Source organism: Pleurodeles waltl, chromosome 1_2, assembly GCF_031143425.1.
Source record: "Pleurodeles waltl isolate 20211129_DDA chromosome 1_2, aPleWal1.hap1.20221129, whole genome shotgun sequence".
NCBI lineage: Eukaryota > Metazoa > Chordata > Amphibia > Caudata > Salamandridae > Pleurodeles > Pleurodeles waltl.
The window spans coordinates 689815724-689841806 of record NC_090437.1 but is presented as its reverse complement, the minus strand read 5'-3'; the positions used below and the strand labels follow the sequence as shown (position 1 = coordinate 689841806).

The 26083-nt window shown below is 48.7% G+C and overlaps 1 protein-coding gene across 5 annotated transcripts in view; it reads right to left on the bottom strand.

Moving 5' to 3' along the window:
* Positions 1-17047, bottom strand: part of DCLK2 (doublecortin like kinase 2) — a 482935-nt gene extending 465888 nt beyond the window's left edge. For 3 of the 5 annotated variants that reach the window (XM_069242637.1, XM_069242638.1, XM_069242639.1), the window contains exon 1: positions 15494-17029. In XM_069242637.1, the coding sequence (XP_069098738.1) occupies positions 15494-15902 (409 nt within the window). In that variant the 5' untranslated portion in view covers positions 15903-17029. Of the gene's footprint in view, positions 1-15493 lie in introns of all 5 variants that reach the window. The other 2 variants (XR_011205402.1, XM_069242636.1) reach the window with 1 other exon arrangement.
* Between the last annotated feature and the right edge of the window lie 9036 nt (positions 17048-26083).

The window sequence follows — 26083 nt, the reverse complement described above, 5'->3', positions numbered from 1 at the left end:
TTGAGCCTACAGCAGCAGGTAGGTACCACAATCTCCTGTGGCCTCTGTGGCGCGGGTAGGGGCAACACTCTCCAGAGGGCCAAACCTTTCAAATGGACCCCCACAATCCTTCAAGGTGGGTCCCCTTCAGCACAACATCAACGAAGATCTACGAAATATGGAAAACCAGGAGCCCCTCATCACATTCTTTTGGCGGTGGGCGGGGTATACTGGGTTAAGCCACTGTATAGCAGGCGTTTGGCTGGTCACTATCTACAAGTATTTATGAAGCACACACCTAGCTACTAGGGCAGTGCTGCACTACATAAGTGACATTTGCTGTCCACGCTAGGAGAAGAGAAATGATTCAGAGATTGTGAATGAGGGAGATATCTATGTCCTGCGCTTGAGCAGGACATCAGGGACCGAGAAAGATGTTTAAGAACTATGCAAATACAACTTGAAGAAATGCACTTTAAGCTCTTCTCCACAGTACTTCTGTTAGACCTGGCATCCTAGGCATGGTCTCCCTTAACTTTTTGCCTTTACTTCTCAGGTTGTTGCTGTGTGCTGGATTCTGTTTTTGTTACTCTGGGCACTTTACCACTGCTGACCAATGCTTAAGTGCAAGTGCTCCCTATGTGAAATTGCATGTGTAATTGGCATTTCCATGATGGACATATCTGATTTACTAGTAAGTCCCTAGTAAAGTGCACTAGCGGTGCCTAAGGCCTGTAAACCAAATACTACTAGTGGGCCTGCAGCACTGATTGTGCCACCCACAGGAGTAGCCCTGTAAACATGTCTCAGACCTGCCAGTGCAGTGTCTAGGTGTGCAGTTTTTAAACTACCAATTTGACTTGGTACGGGCACTCACTTGCCAAGCCTAAACCTCCCCTTTTTATACATGTAAGGCACCCCTAAGGTAGGCCCTAGGTAGCCCCATGAACAGGGTGCAGTGTATGTTAAAGGTAGGACATGTACTTGTGTGTTTTTACCTGTCCTAACAGTGAAATATTGCCAAATTTGGTTTTCGCTGTTGCAATGCCTATCTCTCTCATAGGTTAACATGGGGGCTGCCCTTAAATATCCTTAAAGTGCAGTTTAACTTTGAAAGCAGATAGAAAAATGGAGTTAGGGGTCTCTGAACTCACAAATTGAAAATGCATCTTTTATTGAAGGTGGTTTTAGATTATTAGTTTGAAAATGTCACTTTTAGAAAGTGGACATTTTCTTGCTTAAACCATTCTGTGATTCTGCCTGTTTGCGAATTCCATGTCTGGGTCAGACTGACAGTTGGGATGTTTGTGCATCTCCAATAGACAGTGACACAATGGCTGCTCGGTGCAACCTGCATATCCTGATGGGCCATCGGGGCTAGGTTGGAGGGAGGAGTGGTCACTTACACCTGAAAGGGCTGTGCATGCCCTCACACAAAGCAGTCTCCAACCCCCTGGTGTGTGTTTGGAGCCAGGCCTGGGCAAGGCAGGATCCTGTAAACAGAGACTTTTCTTTGAAGTTGGGAAACTTCAAAGGCAGAAAGGGGTGTTAGTATTGGACCCAAAGCCCCGGACTTCAGGTCACTTCAAGGATTCAAAAGGAACGTCTGCCAGGAGAAGAGCTGAAGGGGGAGTGCTGCCCCTGCCTGTGACTGTGCTTTCTTGGGGCTATCCTGCAGTTGCTGCTTCTGCCCGAGAAAGGGGACAAAGACTGGACTTTGTTGTATATTCCTGCTTGAGCGGTATCTCCAAGGGCTTGGACTGAGCTTGACCCATGTTCTGAAGTCTAAGGGCCATCAAAGACTTCTACCAGTACCTGGACTCTCTGCTGACATTCCTGCCCTGCCAAGCGGTGCCTTATCCAGTCCCTGGGCCCTTGAAGGGAGAAGCTGGCAAAAAAACAAGAAGAACCAAGTGGACCGTCTTCGGACGACTCCGAACGGACGCCACTGCCAGATCCTGAAGCAATGGTCCTCGCTGGAGCGTGACGACCCGGCAGACCCAACACTGCGGCAGCCTCACTGAAGTCCACGACTCTGTGAGTCCTGAAGTGCCGTGTCACCGACAACCGTGACACCCGACTTCGCCGCACATCGACCCCGCCGGAAGTGTGCGGATCCAACGCTTTGTCCCGACGCCACATCACCTCCACAGCAAGGAACAGATGCCTCTGCTCCTTCACTCCGCAGCACCGGAAACAACGCCACACCGGATCCAGCGACACCTCAATCCCCGACTCTGTGCACCGGCTTGGTTCCTCATTTACACAAGGTACTGTACCGGAGGGTCCCTGTGACTTTGACCCACTCAGGCAACAACCACAATCCTTGTCAAGGTGAACCACAAATGTCACTTAATATGTGCTTAAACTTGAGATAGCTTGGCACAAAGCAGTCAGGCTTAACTTAGAGGCATGATGTAAAGAACATATGCAGCACACAGTAATGAAGTGAAAACACAACACCAGTAAAGTCCCAATCCATTTTAGAAAAAGAGAATATTTTACTCAAACGTATAGCACTAAGACCAAAATCCAATCAGTAGAACTTGAGATATACCCTTTCAAAGTTTTAGGCAGATAAAACCTCCAAAAGCACAAAGCGCCACTTGCAGTCTTCTAGTCCAGGGGGAACGTCTCATGTTCAGGCTGACCGAGAAAAAACATGGGCCAGATACAGGGACCAGGTTCGTCCTTCTGAAAAAGTTGCCTTCTCAAAGTCTGACACAAAAGGTTACATTCACAGTGGAGAAAGCCACAGTGAGTATTGCTGATGGTCGCTGGTGCAGTGTGAAAAGCAGGCCCAACATTGCAGGGGGTTGTCGCAGTAGCGACAGGATCCAATCATCGCAGCCGGTTGTTGCTGGAACTTTGGGTTGAGGTTTAGCACTGGTTTTCTTTGCTGTAGCACGAAGTGCATATCTCACATCGACGGTCGCAGCGGACATTCACTGCAGCACAAACTGTCTGGTTCTCAGGAGCTTTCAGTTGGCGGTTGTCAAGCCAGCAGGGTCTCGGCATGGACAGGTGCATTTGCAAAGAGCCCAAACTTCAAGATTTCTCCTGTTCTTACAAGCCAAGGGAACAGGATACGGGGAGGGATCTCTTGGGGATTAGGGACTCAATATAGCAGAGGCCAGCAAAGCTCAGACAGGTCCAGTGGGAATAGGTCAGCTGGGCAGTTGCAAGGAGGCCACTGTGGCTTGTTGTGTCCCTGTAGCTCTGACAGAAGGAGTAGCATGGGATAATGTGAGCAGGTCCAGTTTTCTTTCCCAAAGAGCACGACGGGCCTTAAGCAATGGGGCAGTCTTCTTGGGAACAATGCAAAAGCAGGAGTGCACTCCTCCGCCAGCAGCTGGGCATTCCTCTGGGGAACAAGGCAGTCCTTCTTCTGCTGTGCCCACACGTCCAAGAGTGAACTGAAGAGTGGCCCGGGAGGTCCAATATTTATGCCTGGTACCAGCCTTTGAAGTGGGGGAATTCCCTATTCTGCCCCCACATCTGGTTCTGGAAAGTTCTTCCCTTCCCTTATAAAGGCTCCAAGAAGTCTGGGGTGACAAAAGACTAGTGACAGGTTCCTTTGTGTATGCACATAAGTGGTGCTGGGTGCAGCTCTGCCCCAACCATCCTGTCCACACCTAATCCCCTTTTGTGTTACTGTTTGGAAGGAACACACAAACCCCAGCAGCATAGCCATTCACAGCTGTGTGACTCAGACTACTGGCAGAAGGCACAAATGGTTAGGACAAACAAAAAAAAAAATCTAAAAGTGGTGTTTTCAGAATTGTGCTTTAAAATATGATTTTACCCTTAAAGCAGATTTTTTATTACAATTCATTTGACTCTAAGCAGCAAACCACCTGCTTCCATTCTAAAGCTGTAATAAGTGCCTTAGACAAGGTACAATCACTTAACAGTTTGCACAAGATTATTATGCAAGGCCATTGCTTGAAACAGGCAAGGTAAAATAAATGAATAATATAAGAAAATTGAAGTTTTGTAGAGTGAGAACTAGGGCTGGCTAAATTCTGTTTTGACTTGAGCGCTAAAAGGTCTTGCACCATTCCTGGTAATATACAACAAGCTAATTTTTTTTCATTCAGAGCTGGTTTATTGTATTTTTAGTAGACTGTTTATACTTTTCAATCTCAAAAGATATTGCGACTTAGTTTTAAAGCAATATTGTATGCTAAACAAATGTCAGCTAAACAAATAATGAAAAACAATGAATGGTCAGGTAAACTGTCCAATTACCACTATATGAACCTGATCCACACATCCAAATTGTGATTCAGCACACACGTTTACCTTCTCCAGGCATCCCTTATTTCACAATAGATAGTTTACACCTTTCCTGTGAGTTTATACAAGTTTATCAACTTTCGTTCTACTCTTTACTTCTTTACCCACTTAAATGGGGGAGCCTCGTGACTCACATTTTTAAAATTACCAGTAATCCTACTTCTATCCTGGGTGAAGAACTTCATCTAGTTGTGTTTGTATATCAACTGTACTGCTTTTTAAGTAATAGGTTTGTCAAATTATTTCATTTCTACAGGACCACCAGTGCCACAAGAAACAAGGAGCAAAGCAATGTGCCTCTTCTGGTTTCTAGTGACCATCCAGCACTGCATTTGCATGGAGCTCTCACCCTTGAAACTGCATCCCACTGCTGAACTACATGTTGTCATTGCAGTCCTGGAGGAGGCAGAGTGGGGAAAAGCACTGTTTCCGGTCTTAAGCAGGTTGGTCTTTCAGAGTTGATGAAGAAACTTCCCCAAAGAGGAGAGGTTGTTGAGGGATCCCTGGTGGACTGTAGTCAGGGTGGACTTTTTAGTGGTCAGTCAGTCTTAGCACCTACATCACCACAGGGAGAAAGGTGCTGCAGATGGCGTGATTTATAGGATCACTCTCAGTTTACGTTCACCTTCTGTACGTGATATTGACAATCAGCAAAACCGAAAATGCAAGAGATGCAGTTTTTAATTGTTGAGAGCTGTTGTTGTTCCTGGAAAGGTTTTCCATTATGGTCCTTTGAAACAGGCAATTTAATGTAAGAAGCTGCAGTAGAACTTTTTTTTTTTTAAATATGTTTTTATTGTTTTATCAGCCAATTCGCAACATTCAAGTGAGTTACAAGAAATTACATTATGTTTCAGTATGCATTATTCATAGTGATTTTTTTTTTGTTTGCACATACTTCGAGTCCCATGCAAGTCCCCCATTGCCCAGCTGAGATATTACAAAGTTTATTTTACAGTACGCTATAGGATCGGCATGTGCAACGTTATTGATGAAACAGAAGAGAAATAACAGAAAAAGCTAAAGATAAACGTTAGAGCGGTTCCGGCGAGCACAGGTATGGGGGGGGGGGGCAGAGGGGGGGGCAGGGAGAGCCGAGCGGCGGGGGGGAGAGCAGTTCCTGCAAAAAGCCGCGCGCCATGTCCGCGCTCCCGGACCAGTGACGCCGCCGCCCCCGCACTCAACTGGGTTGTCCCGGGAAAGCAGAGGTCCAGTCTGCTTGCAAGATTAGGGTAACAGTGCGGGGACAGCAGCCCAAAGGAGGAAGACAACAGCGGGGCTCCATATCTACCGGACCCCTCACGTGTCTGCGCATTTCAGCCCTCCAACGATGCATTTGTGGGACTGCCACAAGGGATATTACCGTATTTATATTAGTTACCTCTTATCCCATGCATGTCAGTCAGCCTCTCTAATAGTGTTTAGAGTTTGCTATTGAAGTGACGGCAAAGATCTCTTTCTTGTTAATCTAGGGAGGGCGTTCGTCATCTTTGTTTTCTGCAGCTATCACAAATAAATTCCATGTGTCTAGGCCTTTGACTAGGATACCCTTATCCAATAAGTTCTGTAGAGTCTGGATTTCTGCTTTGGCCCAACATATCACCTCCTCCCGCCACTGGGCAACGCTGGGAGCGCCCGGGGATTTCCAGTGCATGGCTATAAGGCGTCTGTATAGCACCAGTGCCAGGGCGATGCACTGATATGTTCGTTTACGTTTTTTAGTGCGAGGTGCTATGCCCAATAAGCATAATTCAGGGGTGGGGGATAATGTAGTGTTTGTCCAGTCAGCGAGCAGCGTTATTATGTCTATCCATGTGTTTCGGATCGGGAGACATTCCCATGTCATATGGTAGAAAGTGGCCTCTTCTGTGTCGCATCTGGGGCATGTCTGTGGTGTTCGGGGGAACATACGCGTTATGCGGTGTGGTGATAAATAAGTCTGATGCACATAGTTAAACTGCGTGTAACGGAAGCGGGGGTTACGCTAGACCTCATGAGTCATTTTCATCGCCTGTTCCCATGCGTTTAGTGTTAATGGTTCCGGTAGAACGCAATCCCATTTATTTTTTGCCCGTTCCTGTTTATGTTCAGTCTGGGCAGTGAGGATGTTGTATATATATTCGATATGCTTGATGGGACATTAGTGCTCCCCAGCAGCTCGTGAAGCAAAGGGGAGACATCAGGTTCCGAGTTGCCACTTTTCCACCATGCACGCATTGCCTGTCGGATTGCACTATAGGCTATGAATCCCCCCCGGCCCAGCGCATGTTTGTCAGCTAATGCTTCATAAGTTTGGAGTTGCCCATCTTGGTGGATGTCCCCAAATGTGTGTATGCCTCTGCTACCCCAGGTGTTCAGGCCCACCTTGACCGCTATTTTCGCCAATGTCGGTTGAGCCAACAGTGGAATCCTCGGGGAGTACTGTGGTTTTTTATCGCGTAGCAGTGCGTACCGGCCCCATACCCAGTGTGCAGTGGATAACAGCATATTACCTGTGTGTTCGGGGTCGATCCGGTTCATAAGGTATTGCAGAACCCCCGTACCGCCGAGATCCAACAATATCCTCTGTGCTTCCGCACAGGTGGGGTTACCAATCCAAGTAGATATCCATTGTATCTGGGCAGCTGCATAAAAAGCTTTGAATTTGGGGGCTCCCAGCCCCCCCAGTTTAAGCGGTTGGAGCACTTTAGTTAATGCGACACGTCTGCGGCCACTACCCCATATTAGGTCTGTTAATAAACTATTCAATAGTTTGAAGAAGGAGCCAGGCAGTACCAGCGGCAGTGCCATGAAATAGTAGAGGAGGCGTGGTAGTACTATCATCTTTGCAATGGCCACTCTGCCCATAGGGGACAGTGGGAGTGAGCACCAGAAGGGCAGGGAGCCCCTTGTTGATCTAACCACTTGGCCGAGGTTGCCATCTCTTAAGTCTTGACTATCATGGTATATGTTTACACCCAGATATTTAAATGTGGTGTAGCACCATTTCAGGCCACCCGGACTTGAAAGCGTTCTGAGTGCTTCGGGAACCGGGCACATAGGAAATATGCAGGATTTTGCCCAGTTCACCATTAACCCGGCCACCGAGCTAAATTTTTGTAAGAGATCCAATAGGCCCGGGTGGGCCGTGGCATGATCTCGAAGAAAAATCAGCGCATCATCTGCATATAAAGAAACTATCCGGTGTGTTTGGCCATCTAAGCCCCCCATGTGGGGGCCATTATACGGAGACGGACGGCCAGTGGTTCGATGGCCAATGCAAATAAAAGTGGGGACAGCGGGCATCCCTGTCTGGTGCCTCTTCCGATGTTAAATTTTTTGGAGATCGTGTCCCCTGTTTTGACCCTAGCCTTTGGGCCAGTGTATAATGCTCTCACCCAGCCAATGTAAGTTTGCCCAGAGCCCATGCGGTTAAGTGTTTCTGTTAGGAATGGCCATCCCAGCGTATCGAACGCTTTTTCTATGTCTAATGAGACTGCCACCTGCAGCCTTCCGTCTACGGGAGAATTACCCATCAGGCGTATTAAGTTCCTGATGTTGCTAAAAGTGTTGCGACCAGGTATGAAGCCTGCCTGGTCTTGATGAACCAGCTCTGATACACATGGTAGCAGGCGGTTGGCTAGCATCTTGCCGAGTAATTTACAATCTGTGTTTAGCAGTGATAATGGCCTATATGAGCGAACATCCAGTGGGTCGCGACCTACCTTCGGCAATACTGCTATCAACGCCTCACGGCATGTATCAGGGAGCTGGCCCCGTTCTAAAGCTTCCTTTAGCATTGCTAGATATGGGGCTGAGATCTGGGATTGAAACGTGCTATAATATTCGATAGGTATGCCATCACTGCCGGGTGCTTTACCATGTGTTAGTTGCTGCAGTGCTCGTTGGATTTCAGCTATCTCTATCGGTCTATCCAGCTCTGTCACCTGAGAGGCAGTAAGGCGACTCAGAGTGATGTCGCTGAAGAAGTCATTTAGTTGGGTGTTAGTGGGCGGAGGTCGTGCCTGGTACAGAGAGCTGTAGTACTCTCTGAAAGCATTATTTATCCGCGCCTGTGTGTTGACTATCCGCCCTGTTTCCAGACGAATAGCGCCTATGGGGAGGTTCCGGCGTTCATTCTTTGTGAGCCATGCTAATAATTTACCGGATCGGTCGCCTTCTGCGTGTGTGCGGGCCATGTAGTGTCTGTAGTCGAAGTGCCTGAGCCGGCTATCTGTCTCGGTCCATTTGGAGCGTGTAGTAGTGAGTTTCGCTTGTGTTATAGCGCCTTTGGCAAATTCACGTTCGGAGGAGTGGAGTTCCCATTCTAGTACATGGAGTTTGCGCGCTAGTGTTTGACATACTCCTACTGTAGTAGATATACATACCCCCCCCCTTATAACGGTCTTGTGTGCATCCCATTCAATAGCCCTGGAGCTAGTTGTCCCAGTATTGAGCGTGAAATATGTTGAGATGTGCGTGGCTATATCTTCTCTAAAAAGGGGGGGTCTTGTAATAATTGTGTTTGCAGTTGCCAGGTTGGGATACAGGAGCGGGGCCTGCCCCATCTTATTTGTGCTATAAGTGGGCAGTGATCTGAGATTACCTTGGCAGAATACTCTACGCTCATTATTTTATGTGTTAGGTTCTGTGAGGTGAGGATGAGGTCAATTCGGGTATGTAGGAGATGCACTGGGGAATAATAGGAATATTCTCTTTCATGTGGATGCATGTGCCTCCATATGTCGGTAAGGCGTCGCTCTTCCATCCATGTGCTTAGCATCTGGGAATTTTTTCATTGTTGGGGCGGCCACAAGCGGGGGGTGCGATCTATCCTTATCTGCGTGTGGGACACAGTTCATGTCCCCACCCCATATGCAAGGTGTAGTAAGGTCATTGGTTAATTGCGGTACCTTTGTTTGTAAGAATTCACCTTGTTTAACGTTCGGGCATATAATCCGTTTATCACGAGCTCCTCCCCGTCCAACAGCCCCTTTAGTTGAATAAATCTACCATCCTTGTCTTTTATGCTGTGTTGTACTGTGTAAGGGACACCTGGGGCTATCCAGATCAGCACCCCTCTGGCAAAGGACGAGTCACCAGCGCTATGTATTGAACCCGCCCAGCACTTTTCCATCCGAGCAGCCTCTGCAGGTATAATGTGTGTTTCCTGCAGTATTGCTATATGTATATGGTGGCGTTTTAAATGTGCATGCATTCTATGGCGTTTATTAGTTCCGGCCATACCTTTCACATTCCAAGTTATTATATTATATATGGGTTCCTTATTCGTTATGTTATGCAGTGCCATGTAGTGCCATCTGAGCGGCTCCCATTCTGCCAGTCCCACTCCCCGCACCCCCCCCCCGCCACGAGTCCGCCAGCCCCCCCCGGGCGCCTCCCCCACCCGCCAACCAGCCCCCTGGGTACCGTAGAGAAAAGAGAGAGCCCATAGTGGATTAGAGATAGGAAGAAAAAAGGAAGATATAACAACCAAAAGGATATTGCGGGCGGTGCCCGTCTGTTAAACAAAGTGGCACAACCGGTGCCTAAAGTGACATCCAGGGATATCAGTTCCATTCGGGTACCGTGCAGGTGTAGGGGGGCGTAGATTAATCGAGGTCGGGCCCTTGAGTGGCCCACCTTCAGGATGTATCTTTGCCTCTGCAGTCCCATGCGCGCTGATTCAGTTTTCGAGGATTCAGTCAATGCTTCCGATGTTAATGGCGGTTATCCACTGAAGATCTCGGGAAGAGACCCCCGATGTTGAGGGCATGCTACGTCTCAGCCGCTGCGGCCACCGGAGGCGGTGCCACGGGCACCGATCCTTCACCTTTAAAGTTCGTCCGCCGATCGCGGCGTGAGATCCGGTCCCACCAGCAACGGGGAGGGGGATAGGCTTGAGTCTCCCCCATGTGAGGCGGTGTCGTTAGTGTCCGTTTCGCTCCTGGTGTCCAGCAACGCTCGAGCAAATGAATTAGTGTCTTTTAATATTTGTGCTTGGTCCATCGCCATTTGTGCCTTTGTGGGGTGGGAGGATGTTTTTGTTTTTTTCTTCTTTCTGGAGCTAGCGGTGGTCCATTCTTCGGATAAAGCATCTTCCTTAACCGGGTCGACCAATCCTCTAGCATGTATCCAGGTCCATGCATCTTCAGGTGTGGGGAACATTAGGATTTTTTCATCCATGACGATGCGTAGGCGTGCTGGAAACATGAGGGAGTAAGTGATGCCCTTTTCTAGTAGCAATTGCTGGATCTTGATATACGCGCTTCTCCTGCACTGTACCTCCAATGTGTAGTCAGGGTAGGCCGTTACCCTGCTGTTGTCCAGCATAATCTGGTTAGATGTTCTAAAGTGTTGGAGGACCAAGTCTCTGTCCCTATAATTTAGGAAGCGCGCTATTAACAGTCGGGGTGGCGCTCCAGGCGAGGCGGTCTGCTCGGGATTCTGTGTGCTCTTTCGATCACTGGAGTTGAGCTAGGGTCCTGTTCTTTAAGTGTGTTTTTCAGCCAGGTCTCTAAGAACGTCTCTGCATTAGGGGATTCAATTCGCTCAGGGATTCCGAGGAATCTAATGTTGTTGCGCCTGGAGCGTCCTTCAGCATCTTCAGCCCTACGTTGTAGTTGAGCTATGTCCAGTTCCATTTGTTGTATTTTCGTTCTCATATCTATTATTTCTGGCTAAACCATTTTCAGTGTCGTTTCAGTATCCTGTACCCTTTATGTTAATTTGTGGTGGTCAGCACGGAGCAATGAGACTTCCAGTACTGCGGCATCAATTTTCCCTTCCAGCGAAGATTTAGTATCCATTATTGCTTGCATGATTTTATCAAACTGGAGGGAATGTGTACGAAGCGTTTCATTCAGCTGGAGAAGTGTGGTCGATTGCATGTCGGCATGGGAGGATCTCCATCACCCATGGACCCCGTTTTGGGGTGTTTCGGTTTGACCATGTTTTCCTATTTGTTTTACCCTAATCGTTCTGCTGGAATTAGTCGCTGGATATATGCTGGGTGTGACCACCACTACCACCGGTTTCCTCCCAGTACGTCCCGAGCCCCACCTGCTTAAAGATCAGGTGAGGGTCCGCATCCCGGTCTGGTGTTCGTAACCATTTAGATCCTTCAGCCCAGTTCCGCTCCGCTCCTTCCGGCCGTGCGCTCCGTCTGGTTCACCGGTGCCCCACGTCGCGTGGCAGCCGTCGCCCAGACCGACAAGCAGGGCCCGATTGGGCCAGATAGGCTGCGACGTGTTCTACTCCATTAGGGGCCCCCTGTGTTTCAGGGCCCTTAGCAGTCCCGCAGCTGTGGACCATGTGGGTTCCAGCAGTGGAACAGGAGGGCTGGGAGGGGTCCGCGTCGGGCTCACGCGGCCCAGTAAGGCAGGGGCCGCCGCACCGCGGCCGGGTCGCAATGGTGCCTCCTCCTCTACGTCTCTGGTCCCACGATGGGTGTCAGGGTCAGGTCTCCTCCGTGTGCGCGGTAGGGGAAATAAAGATCCGTCCCGCGAGGGCAGCGGGCGGGCCCCGAACGTCACGCGCAGGCACCCGCCCGATCGGGCTCAGCTGGGACGGTGTGCCCTCGCCAGGTTGAGGGGCGTCACCCACGCCGCAGCCTCCGCATCAGGTCGAGGAGCGCCAGTGGAGGGCCCGGAGGACCGGGCACACACCCGTTCCTACCTCAGTTCGATGTGCGGCACGTTCAAGCGGATGCCGCGGCCCCGGGTAATGGCGGCGGTTCCTTCTCCTCTTTTCCGATTTCTTCCCGTGTGCCGCGCCCTCCCGGACGCAGCTCTCCCAAGGTGTCCGCCGGTGTTAGGGAATGTTTCTGCTGCAAACCAGCGCACGTTAGGGCACAGCAGGGCACAGGATTATAGTTTGTTGGTGGGCCGAGAGCGGAGCTCTTCAATTAAGCATCCGCTCTGGCAGCCATCTTGGCCACGCCCCCAAACTGCAGTAGAACTTAAAATACAATTATTGTTTTCCTGAACTGAGCTGGCAAGAAGATGGACTAAGCCTCATCAAGGGCCTGAAAAAAAAAATGGGATCACATCACCCCCACCCTGATGAAACCCCTCGAGCTCCCCGTAACGGCCCACACCACCTGCAGGACCAGCTCCATCATCGGCAAATCAATCATGACCAGCATCTCTTCCGATCTAAGTGATAAGCTCATTACCTCTGATTGCTTCTCAGCCCACCTGCAGCCAGGACACGGTCAGTCTAGTGACTGAAGAAATGCGCAAAAGAAATTACCAGCCAACAAAGTTCCACCTACATGTCCAGGATCCACAGCGACATTCCTATATCCACCAGGACCTCCCCATCCTTCTTCAACTGAGGAAAAAGTAGAAGACACACTACTTTAAGCTAAACCACATCCCAAAAGAGTAAACGCTCCACGCCCTTGCTTTCAGAATTCAGTACACCCAACTAGAAACATTCTTTGATTAGCTCACCGACTTTGACCCTGTACAGCGCTTAGCCTTTTGGCTAGGCTTGCGCTATACAATTAGCACAAATACATAAGCTTACTATCTTTCTCCAGTGGATACATATTGTGAAAATGTGATGGGTATTGTCAACAGAATTTAAAACATAGGTAAATAGCGTTTACAATAAAAGAGCAACCTATTAATACAAAAACTATTTCATACAAATATTACTTTTTATAGCAGAATGCTTGATATCATACAAGTCTTTACATTGTAAATAGTGTCATCATTAAGAGATGATTCGTGATAAAACACAATAATAGCACAGAGTGTTTTTTTCAGTAGATTATTGCCTAGTAATTATTATTTGAGGGTTGTGGCTGTAAAACTAAGGCTGGAACAAACCACAAGTGAATCTGAGAACAGGCTTCCAACAGTTTTGAAAACTGAAGTCTCAGAAGAAGACAGAGGCCCCCAGAGGGGTGGGCTAGAGAAACATTTGGCCTGAGCCTCACAAGATATATTGACTTTTGGGGATTTAGTCAACCTAGGGGGCTCAAAATCCTGTAAGTGGCCCTGGTTTCTGGGAGAATCTGCTCAAAGACACATTAGTGCCATGAAGGAGGGGGTCCTGGGGAGCGTCGGCCATGCCTGGCGGACAGTGTTTGAAATAGTCCTTGGCAGAGGAGAAATGTCTCTGTAATCACTCCCTGCCCAACATTAACGCTGAAGAGCATCATTTGTCGTCGATCAGGCAGATATTAACTAAGAGACAAACTTTCCATTTGTTGAGTCACTGTTCATCTTTGACCCTGTGAAAAACAGCTTATTTGATATAGGCTAGCACAGTGGATTTAACAAAATGTAAGGGTTTATAGATATAAACTTGGAAAAAACATAATTTTTCTTCCTTCTGGTGTAGATAAGATTTGTGAACATTTGTATGATTATTATTAATTAGCTTTAGAACATGCATATAGAGTTTTGGAAGCAAGGCCATATGATAACATGCAGGAAGGTCACTGAATCGGAGAATGTCCATCTGTGGACAGTGTCTCCGCAATACACTCCGAGTGGGTGGGTCGAAAGCACCTGTCCACTCAGGATGGCGTCTTCTCCGAGCCAAGCAGGTCCTTAGTTATCTCTCTCAGAGCAGGATACCTAGACGATATATGGAAACTGATTAACAATTCAAAATATTACCGTAACAAACTAAAAAAAAAAAAGTACTAACGTTTGTACGGTCTCTCACCGTAGATTAATTATGGACAACCTCTGGAACATATGGCCGCAAGCATCATTAGCACATGAACTAATGCAATCTAAAATGCAATTAGCTCACTAAGTAAATAAGTGGGAAGCCCGAGGACTGAACATATGAGCCCAGAGGAGCTGCGGCATCTCCCCTGGGAATGCCTGAACCGAGCTAACACTACAGGCCACTGTACAGTGGAGACACACTGGAGCCTTAAGTGCCAAACAATTTAAATGCAAACAAAAAGCGACAAGTTTTGGAGACAATGTTACGCGAGCACTCTTATGCGCAGGTACGTTATAAGATTACACTCTGGGGGTGTGCAGTCAAGTGCAAAAAAAAAAAAGAAAACTGTTCTTGGTCGTTTGATCACAACCGGTTAGAGAAATGGTAATCAAATTACAAGGCAACTCGTTACACTTACGCAGCAAGATCTGGTGCTTGACGTTTGATGTTACAGTGTTATCTGTGCCCGAGTCCGGCCACACTGTGGCACCTCATGGTAGCGACATTTCCCACACCTGCTCCCCATCAGGTAGCTTGCCCTTTCAGAGACCTTGCTGCCCTAGCCATCCCCAGAACAGTTCATGCGCAAACAAACACACCAGCATTTCCAGCAACCAACCAACGGAAAGCTTCATACCAGAAGACCAGGCACAATTATAAATGAGAAAGTCACAAATAAGTACTGTTACAGAGGTTTCAGTTCACAGTGATTACTGTGCCTAAAACATAAAAAGCACAGGCTGGTGCAATACCTATCTGAGACTAATAAATTGTGGAACAATAATCACAAATAGCCCCAGTCGCTGTAGGTGCAACAGAGGCAATAAATGAAAGCTTACAGAACACCAAAGGCTGCAGGAGAGCATATGAACTCCACAGCGAAGCTGTTTTTCGAACAAAGCAAGTGCTGCAGACGGCACGTACAGCAAACTTAAGAAATTAATGCTGATCCTTATGCAAACAACTTATGACTCTAGCATGACTTGGGGACTACTAACCGGCAGCGTTCAATTGACATGTGAAACAATAAGAGGCTAGATAGTTGGTGAATGTGTGCTGTATAAAAACTCTAACAACTATACATAAATACAACGAAAATATTTTAACAGATTGGTAACTTAAAAGCATTTATAAAATTGTATAACTGAAAAGTACTGAGTTGTACATTTTTATAAGAAATAGGAAGAATTAATGATTAATTCCTAAAAGAAATAAAGTGCTCATGCAGGAACAGCTTCTAGGTAACGTGGTACCTTCAGCTAGGCCTGATGTTTAACCAATTACTTTTTGCATTAGGGGGCCTGGACTTTTCCATTTCCCATTACAAGTATTGGCCTGCAAATCCCTATAAACAGTGTCGTTGACTATACACCAGGCCTGGGTAAAGGTCCCACACAACGCGAGGGGCTGCATGACAGCTAGATGCCTTTACCAATGCAATGACTTGTAAAGTCCCTACATCACAATGCAGATACGAATGGAAAATACTGTTGCTCTGCCCCTCCTCTGTGCCCAGTGCCCAGGTGGGCACAGGTGCCCTCACCTTCCAGCAGCTCGTCCAGGCTGGTGACCTTCCGGCCGCCGTCGAGGGTGTAGATGCTCCGCACTCCCTGGGGAAGGTTGACGTTGTCAGAGAGGGAGCGGGTGAGCTCCATGAGCAGGGCGTCGAAGGACCTGAAGCGGTCGGCGGAGATGGCGTAGACCAGACCCTTGAAGTAGCGGTCTCCGTTGCGGTAGAAGCGCACCTTCTTGGCCTTCTTCTCGGAGCTGAGCGCCTGCAGGGTGCGCGTGCGGTAGAAGCTACAGTGGGCGCTGTGCGCAGGGCTCGGCACAAGCCCGTTCCGGCTCTGGCCCGAACCCGAGCTCGAGCCCGCCGCTCCGCGCCGGGACTGCCGCTGCCGGCGGTCCCGCTCCTCGAAGTGCTCCAGCTCGATGCTCCGGTGGGCCGCCATGGATGCCTGGAAAGCCCGCTTCGCGGCGCGCGGGTCTCAGACTCAAAAAAACAGTATATTCCCTGGACCATGGGTTGCAAGGACTCAGGTGAACGACACCGGAGCCCCTTGAACAGTCATTGGAGTTAACTCCTAGTGAAAACGCAAAGCAAAACCAGAAATCTCACGGCCTTCCACCCGCAGAAATTAAGCAGCGGCTAAATTGGTACCCAGTTGGGGCGTCAGCTGTGAATCTTTCGCCAATCAAGAAATGGAGCAGAAGAAATCACCCAGCACTTGCATTTCGGCTTCACTCGCCGTGTTGCTCGATGGTCCCTAAAAACCCGAGTCTTCACCCTAAGGGGTTAAATCCGGACTGAGCGCTAATATCGCAGCGGGAGCGTGGGGTGGGCATGCTAAAATAGGGCAGAACCTGGGTTGAACTCTCTCCCCGTTATTCCATATGTCACCTTCTGAAACCCAGTTTAAGAGGATGATTGCGAAGGGCCCGGTCTTTCTTTTCTATATGCGAGCAAGCATAGCTTCGCAGGCAGCGCGGAACCATAAAGCGGTTATCCAAACCATCAGGCGGCAGCCAGGGACCGCCGCAACCGGTCACCACCTCGTGCCGCGGGAGGAAGCGGGTCGGCCGGGCGGTCCATGCACATCCAATTCAAGGGATGCGTAGCCCCTTGGCCCCCAAAGCTGGGTGCGGGAGGCCTCGGCTGCTTCCTTCAACAGCTCCTCCGCGAAGCAGCAACTCTCCCCAATTCCAGGGCGGAATCCTATCGCACGAGACACCGCCTGGTCCCTCCTCACTCGTCCGATGCTCAACCCGGAGCCATGCAAGCGGGCACGGCCGGGCGGAGCAGGGAATCCGCAGATGGCAGATACCACTCTCAAAGGTGACAGATAACGAAAGAGGCGCTGCAGCCCAGACCAGCTCCAGGGGCTTGCAGTGTGGAGGAGGGGGGAGCAGAAGGAGGGCCTACAGGGGCGTGCAAACCATAACAATAAAACACTCAGCTGCCTGCCTCCTCATCCTCCCCTCACTGGCTGCTGCTGCTGCTGCCCCAGTGTAAAGGATGCGGCAGCGCGCGACAGCCAGCCCCGGCCCTTCAGTCCGCTCCGATGGCAATGCAGTGTGTGCACGAGCAGCCGAGCGCCCCCAGGTCCTAGCGCGCACCCGTTCGCTGCCCAGTTGGAAAGAGGAACAGCTGACAGCTAATACAATTACCACAACCTGTCAACTGGGATTGGCTGTCCTGCCAGCAGTCCGAGGGATAAGGCGAGGCCCGCAATCAACATTAGCTCAAAAGGACTGCATCCGAAACGGTGTTACTGTTGGCATAAAAAGAGTTTATTATGCGGCCCTGAGCCCATTCAAGCAAATTGACATCCCTGATCGGCTTTTGTCTGTTTGTCGGTGCTTTAATTGTCAGTGAGGACCACGTTCAACATTCAGCGCGTCTTTTATGACCGAGAGCACATATCTCATTATTTTGGTTACAGTCTCAGTAGCAAGGCAGACCAGAGGTTTAGATTATTTATTTTGTAAAGCATTATCGCGTTTATTGTAAAGTTGTTTGGTGACTGGGTCCTTCATTTTGTGAGACACAAAGGGCATTGAAATTATCAGTGTGAAAATTGGTACCTATTTCTGAGTGTCCCCGGTACTCTATATTTATGCATATGCCGAACTTACTCGCAGGGTAAAAGCAGACAGCTACGAGGACGTAAGAATAATATACATTGTTGTCTGAAAGGCTCTCTTAATATCTATTTTTTTGCCTCCAAAATATAATGTAATGATATTCCCAGTACAAAGAAAGACCTTGGCCCCAAGTAGGGTCTAGGGACAAACATTTTTGCTTTGTGATGTGACCGAGGGCCGCATTGATGTCAGCAGGATGGTGGTTGGACGAGGGATGCGTGGGGTGATGTTTGCTTGGGGGAGGTGGTAGAGGTGGTATGGTAGGTATAGGGGAAGCAATATATATGTATCTAGTGGCTGAACTGCGCAACGTGAAACCAAAAATCATGGGATTAATCACAGCTTCAACACTTTACCAAGCTTAGACATTTTTTTATTTCACTATACCTCCTTTTTCTTCACTATTACATATAAGAGAACCTCAAAATACATGACTTCAGGATGTGTGTTTTACACAACCTTCTCCTATTTTTGATTTAATAAACTATAGAGTTGTCCATGTAGAATAGGAACCCATGCCACCCAAATGGTGCGCATAACAACTGACTTGTCCCTTAGTTCACTATTTCCATTGTTGTTAGGGTGTCGGGAAGAATGTGTTTCTAATTTCGTGTTTGAAAACTATCACTTTTCAAATTACACTTGTCAATGCACTGATATCTCACGTACTAAGGAGGAACGATTCTGCATATAATGAAAGAAATTATTTGCATTTTAAAGAGACTCATATTTTTACAGGTTTGTTTCAAGATGTCTTTAAAAATGGACACATCTCTGAATTCCGGGGTGCCCATACTGGCATGTGAATTACAGGTCATTTCTCAAAGAGACGTCTTTTTTACACACTGTCTTACATTTGGAAGGAAAAAATGTAGAGAAAGACAAGGGGCACCAACACTTGTTTTGCTATTCTGTATTTCCCAAAGTCTTCCGATAAAATTGGTACCTCACTTGCGTGGGTAGGCCTATTGCTCGCAACAGGAAACGCAACATGGTGACATCACATTTTTACATTGAAATCTGACGTGTTTTTTGCACAGTGCCTAGCTGTAGATTTTGACCTAAGATGCATCCTACTTAACACCCGCTCCGTCCACAAACATGCAATTGAACTCTGGGAACTCCTGACCACATACTCACCCGACGTCGCATTCCTCACCGAAACCTGGATGAATTCGGCCTCGGAACCAGACGTAGCCATAGCCATACCAGAAAACTACAAGATCACCAGAAGAGACCGAATCAACAGACCAGGAGGAGGAATCGACATTGTCCACAAAAACACCATAAGAATCTCCACCAACTCCCACAACACCATCAACTCCACTGAGCACCTCCACTTCAAAATCCACATCAACGCCAACAACACACTCAGAGGAACACTGGTCTACAGACCCCCTGGACCCAGACTGCAGTTCTGCGCCGACATCGCCGACGCCATCATCTCCCAAGCCCTCGCCTCAACAGACTACATCCCCCTCGGTGACCTAAACTTCCACCTAGGAAATAATAGCAATATCAACACCACCAACCTAATCGACAACCTCGCCAACTTCGGCCTCAAGCAACTCGTCACTACACCCACCCACTCTGCAGGCCACACACTCGACCCCATCTTCTCAGCCAGCAACCACGTCTTTTTCAGCCACACCACCGAACTCAGCTGGACAGACCACCGCTGCATCCACTTGTCCTACCAGAAACCAGTCACTCACTTCCACTGCACACAACCCCCCTGACGCAACTGGAGCAAAATATCAATGGATCAACTGATCTCCACTCTCGCCCGGGACCCACCCACTGGGACCCCGGGCCCCAACACAGCCACCACCAACCTGCATCGCTGGATAGAAGATTGCGCCAACACCCTCGCACCACTCAAAAGAAACCCAAACACCTCCCACAGAACCAAGGCCAGCTGGTTCACCCCAGAACTACAGGAATCCAAACGGCTATGTCGCAGAATGGAAAAAACCTGGCACCTTGACCCTACTAACTCCAACCACATCACTTTCAAGGATGCCCTATGCAAACATCACCAACTGATCCACACCACCAAAAGGACCCACTTCAAAAACCGCATCGACGCCAACGCTCACAACAGTAAGGAGCTCTTCGGCATCGTCAATGAGCTCTCCACCCCCAGGACCTGCTCCAATGAACCCCCACCATCACAGGAGTTCTGCAACTCACTGGCAACCCACTTCCATCAAAAGATAGAAGAAATCCACAATAGCTTACAACCCAGACCCACCAGCTGACTACAAACACCCAAGAACCCAACGCTCCAAGCAACACCCACCTCCTCCACACCTGGACCCCCGTCAACATAGAGGACACCGCCACCACCATGGCCTCCATCCACTCCGGATCACCATCGGACCCCTGCCCACACCATATCTTCAATAAGGCAAACATCATCATCGCCCCCAACCTCTGCAAAACCATCAACAGCTCCTTTGAGTCAGCCACCTTCCCAGAAAGATGGAAACACGCAGAAATCAATGCCCTGCTGAAGAAACCAAAGGCAGACCCAGACGACCCCAAGAACTACCGGCCGATCTCCCTCCTCCCCTTCCCAGCCAAGGTCATCGAAAAAATCGTAAACAGCCAACTATCCCGGTTCCTGGAAGACAGCAAGGTACTCAACACATCCCAATCCGGATTCCGCAGAAACCACAGCACCAAAACTGCACTCATTGCTGCCACAGACGACATTAGGACCATGCTCATCGAAGGAGAAACAGCAGCACTCATTCTCCTGGACCTCTCTGCAGCCTTCGACACGGCATGTCATCACACTCTCTGCACATGCCTCCACAACGCTGGAATCCGCAACAATGCACTCGACTGGATCTCGTCATTTCTCTCAGGCAGAACCCAGAGAGTTCGCCTCCCACCGTTCCTGTCAGAAGCCTCCAGAATCATCTGTGGTGTTCCCCAAGGATCTTCGCTCAGCCCCACGCTCTTCAACGTTTGCATGGCCCCCCTCGCCAACATCGCATGAACCCACCACATCAACATAGTTTCCTACGCAGACGACACTCAGCTCATCCTCTCCTGCACGAAAGCCCCTACAACTGCAAAGAACAACCTCCACAACGGACTTCACGCCATCACCAGCTGGATGGAATCAAGCCACCTCAAGTTAAACACGGACAAGACAGAAATCCTCATCTTTGGCACTAACCCCTCAACTTGTAATGACTCCTGGTGGCCCACCTCCTTAGGAACCGTGCCCTCTCCCACCACCCATGCACGCAACCTAGGCTTCATCTTGGACTCCACACTCAGCAGGTCAATGCCATCTCCTCTTCCTGCTACAACACTCTCCGCATGCTCTGCAAAATCTTCAAGTGGATTCCCGCTGAAACCAGGAAAACTGTCACCCACGCCCTGGTCAGCAGTCGATTGGATTACGGAAATGTCCTATATGCAGGAATAACAACCAAACTCCTAACAAAGCTGCAAAGAATCCAGAACGCATCCGCCTGCCTCATTCTGGACATCCCACGCCGTGAACACATTTCCCCCCACCTCAGACACCTTCACTGGCTACCAGTATCAAAGAGGATCACTTTCAAACTCCTCATCCACGCACACAAGGCCATCCACGACACAGGCCCAGCCTACCTCAACGACAGACTCGCCTCCCACACCCCCACCCGCAATCTTCGCTCCGCCAGCCTCGCCCTCGCCTCCACCCCCCTCATCCGCCGCACACCGCCAGAGGAAGATCCTTGTCTCACCTAGCCGCCAAGACTTGGAACTCTCTACCGCTCCACCTTTGCCAGACCCAAGACCTCTTGACATTCAGGAAACGCCTCAAGACATGGCTTTACAACCAGTAGCTCCCCCCCCCCCAGCGCCTTGAGACCCTAACTGGTGATTAGTGTGCTCTATAAATCCTTGATTAATTGATTGGCCTCTATCTCAGCCGGCACCTAAGGAAACCTACCAAACCTACACATTTTTTAAACTAGACACCTAGGGGAATCCAAGATGGGGTGACTTGTGGGGCTCTCGCCAGGTTCTGTTACCCAGAATACTTTGCAAACCTCAACATTTGGCCAAAAAACACCTTTTCCTCAAGTTTTGGTGAGAGAAAGTTCTGGAATCTGAGAGGAGCCACAAATTTCCTTCCACCCAGCGTTCCCCAAAATCAAATATTTGTAAAGTGCACTACACACCTGCTAGGGTCTCAAGGCACTGAGGGAGGGAAGGACTGCTACTGCTCTAATAACCAGGTCTTGAGGCGTTTCCTGAAGGTCAGGAGGTCCTGGGTTTGTCGAAGGAGGCAGGGAGGGTGTTCCAGGTCTTGGTGGCAAGGCGGGAGAAGGATCTACCGCTGGCTCTAGTTCGGTGGATGCAAGGGACGGCGGCGAGGGCAAGGTTGGCGGAGCGGAGTTGGCGGGTAGGAGTGTGGAAGGTGAGTCGCTTGTTGAGGTAGGCCGGGCCTGTGTTGTGAAGGGCTGCGTGAGCGTGAATGAGGAGTTTGAAGGCGATCCTCTTGGTGACAGGGAGCCAGTGCAGGTCTCTGCAATGGGCTGAAATGTGGTCGCGGTGAGGGATGTTGAGGATAAGGCGTGCAGAGTCGTTCTGTATACGTTGCAGTTTCTTCTGGAGCTTGGCTGTGGTTCCTGCATAGAGTGCGTTGCCGTAGTCCAGTCTGCTGCTGATGAGAGCGTGGGTAACCATCCTTCTTGTTTTGGTGGGGATCCATCTGAAGATCTTGCGAAGCATGCGGAGGGTGTTAAAGCAGAAAGATGAGACGGCATTGACTTGCTGGGTCATTGTGAGCGATGAGTCTAGGTTGAAGCCTAGATTGCATGAGTGGGTGGTGGGTGTTGGTGCGGCACCTAGAGTGGCTAGCCACCAGGAGTCGTCCCATGCGGAGCAGTTGGAGCCGAGGATGAGGATCTCTGTTTTGTCCGAGTTAAGTTTGAGGCGGCTCTTCTCCATCCAGGTGGCGATGGCGTGCAGTCCGTTGTGGAGGTTAGTTTTGGCGGTGGAGGGGTCCTTGGTGAGTGACAGGATCAGCAGGGTATAATCAGCATGGGAGACGATGTTGAGGATGTGGCATCGGACGATGTTGGTGAGCGGTGCCATGTAGATGTTAAAAAGAGTTGGGCTGAGAGAAGATTCTTGAGGAATGCCGCAGATGGTTTTGGTGGCCCCGACAGGAAGGGAGGAAGGCGGACTCTCTGCATTCAGCCAGAGAGGAAGGACATGATCCAGTCAAGAGATTTGTGGCAGATCCCTGCGTCGTAGAGGAGAGTGCAGAGGGTGTGGTGGCAGAGTCTCCAGATAAAAATGGTACATCACTTGTGCGGGTAGGCCTAGCACCCGCGACAGGAAATGCCCCAAAACACAACGTGGACACATCACATTTTCCCAAAGAAAACAGAGCTGTTTTTTGCAAAGTGCCTAGCTGTGGATTTTGGCCTCTAGCTCAGCTGGCACCTAGGGAAACCTACCAAACCCACAAATTTTTTAAAACTTGACACATAGGGGAATCCAAGATGGGGTGACTTGTGGGGCTCTCACCAGGTTCTGTTACTCAGAATCCTTTGCAACCCTCAAACTTTGGCCCAAAAAATACATTTCCTCTGATTTCGGTGACAGAAATTTCTGGAATCTGAGAGGAGCCACAAATTTCCTTCCACCCAGCGTTACCCGCAGTCTCCAGATAAAAATGGTACCTCACCCGTGTGGGTAGGCCTAGCACCCGTGGCAGGAAATGCCCCAAAACACAACGTGGACACATCACATCACATTTTCCCAAAGAAAACAGAGCTGTTTTTTGCAAAGTGCCTAGCTGTGGATTTTGGCCTCTAGCTCAACTAGCACCTAGGGAAACCCACCAAACCTGCGTAATTTTGAAAACTAGACATCTAGGGGAATCCAAGATAGGGTGACCTGTAGGGCTTTCACCAGGTTCTTTTGCCCAGAATCCTTTGCAGACCTCTAAATTTGGTCAAAAAACACTTTTTCCTCACATTTCGGTGACAGAAAGTTCTGAAATCTGAGAGGAGCCACAAATTTCTTCCACCCAGCGTTCCCCCAAGCCCCTCCGTAAAAATGGATGGTACCTCACTTGTGTGGATAGACCTTGTGCCCGTGAAAGAAAATGCCCCAAAACACTATCTGGACTCATAAAAATGATCAAATACAAAACTACTTGTTTTTTTGGGGGGGCAGGGACCTGAGTTTTTGGTCCTGGGCTCAGCTGCCATCTAGGGAAACCTACCAAACGTGGACATTTCTGAAAACTAGACACCCGAGGAAGTCCAGGGAGGTGTGACTTGCACGGATCCCTCAATGTTTTCTTACCCAGAATCCTCAGAAAACCTCAAATTTTGCTACAAAATCAAATTTTTCCCACATTTCTGTGTGCGATCACCGCACCGGGACACAGTTCCTACCACCCAACGTTCCCCTCAGAACTCGAATACCTAACTTGTGTAGGTGAGCCAAGTACCTGTGACAGGAAAGAGCCAAAAACATGTCGACATTGAGGGGGAACCAAAGTGGGCCCAAAAGGGCAGTTTGTGAAAAAAACATTTTTAGGCTGACAAGTGCAGCAGAATTTCTATCAGTATAGACAAGACAATGCTGGGTGGTAGGAATTTTGTGGATTCCTGCAGATTCCGGAAGGTTCTATCACAAAAATGTGGGAAAAATTTGTGATTTTGTCAAAGCCCAGCTCACCTGAGTTCTTGTTCAGTTCTGATGGAGGTTGAAGACAATCCGACCCCACCCTGAAACTGCTTGTTCCAGCACACTAGTTTTTAAAACAGTGCACTAAGAACAGAAGCTCAAGGGAAGGGGGGAAGTGGATAAAATAAAAAAAAGAGAGACAACACCGTTCTTGCGTTTCCACTGTTGAAGTGCTGCACAAATCTGCGGCCCTTTCTGACTTCTGTAGAAACTGGTGCCTAATGAAACATAAACAAAGAACAGATAAGTGCAACCTATTCCTAAATGGGTTCCTGACTATCCCTTTATTTATTGGAAATTCTCTTCTAAAAGTACCTCTTGGATCCTGGTCTCTAGTTTCCAGGTTTGGAATGTGTTACTGCTCTGGGATGTGTTTTCTATTACTGTTAAGCTTCTAAAAAATTAAACAAATACCGTTATCAGAATTACCAATATCAAACATTCATCATAATATAACTAAAGCCTAAATTCCCAATAGCAGACTCACTTTTCGCATATTTCCAGAATCTTTTATAAAACAAATACTGTACTTTTACATCAAAATACAGCATGTAATTTGTGCAAGTCCTTGATTTACTGTTTTCCTTGCTGTCAATGGTTTCCTCTGTTCGATTCCCAAAAGTTCCATGAAAAAAAACAATGTCCGCTTCACAAAGTCCTGCAAAATAATCCTGCAACAAAGAGCCTTAATCACAATGCTCGTGGAAGGCACTTCGCCTCAAACTGTCTATACACGAATCCAGAAATTGCCGTCAAAGCTCCCTCAGGTAATAAAAAGTTTTGCACTTACTTGTTGCTGGCAAGAGATACTGATCAGTCTAACCTTGTCTTCTTTCTCTTTTGCAGGTTACTCGTAGGAGAGAGGCTGAGGCAAGGAGGAACCGGAAACCGGAAGAAGGAAGAGCCAGCAGCTGCGCCAATTGAAGTCAAAGAAAGTCTGTAAAGAGCAGGAGTGCCAGCGCCGAGGGATCTGTTCTCAGGTAAGCGGGAGGTAGACGAGCACAAGCACTGGGTGAGGCTCGGGGGATGCCTTTTATAGACAGGGCTGGGTGTGGTTCGAAGAGCTGGGTGTGGTTTGAAGGGCTGGGTGTGGTCCTCACATGCTGCACATGTTCTTGGAAGGTGTGCAGAGCTGGGTGTGGTTTGAAGAGCTGGGTGTGGTCCTCACATGCTGCACATGTTCTTGAAAGGTGTGCAGAGTTTCAGTTATTATGCAAATGAGTTGGATTAACACATGGCCTAGGGAGGAGTGTTTTAAAGAAGCCTTGGTAAAAGCAAGGCCCAATGTGTAAACAAAACAGCACATTAAACAACATACACAGAAGCCTAGGGGGGGGAAAGGTGAGATAACAAGAAAGGCTTTGAATAGTAAGTTTAAAAGGGAGCTATTACAGAACCCACTAGTGCAGTGAGAGGGGACATGCTCTTTGCTGTGTACAAACCCTAACAGATTTCCAGCAAAGTTGGAGGTTTGCAGGGCATTATGGGTAGGAAAATGGTGCAGGATGCATGTGAAGCACAACACCCTGGAATCAACCAGATGTTTAGTTTTTAGATGTGTCTAGGTCTTGTGGATTTTTCTACATGACAGCGTCCCAAAGTCCAAAAAGTACAGCCCTCACCATTCCAAGTGGGACAATTTTGAGAGTTAGCCAAGCTCTCATGGCCAAAATGAAAAACCAAAACCCAAAATGATCAAATGTCGTCCTGCTTGCTGTGGGATAAGATGTTTTAGTGTGCGGGAAGAGAGCTTGAAAGACTGTTACCC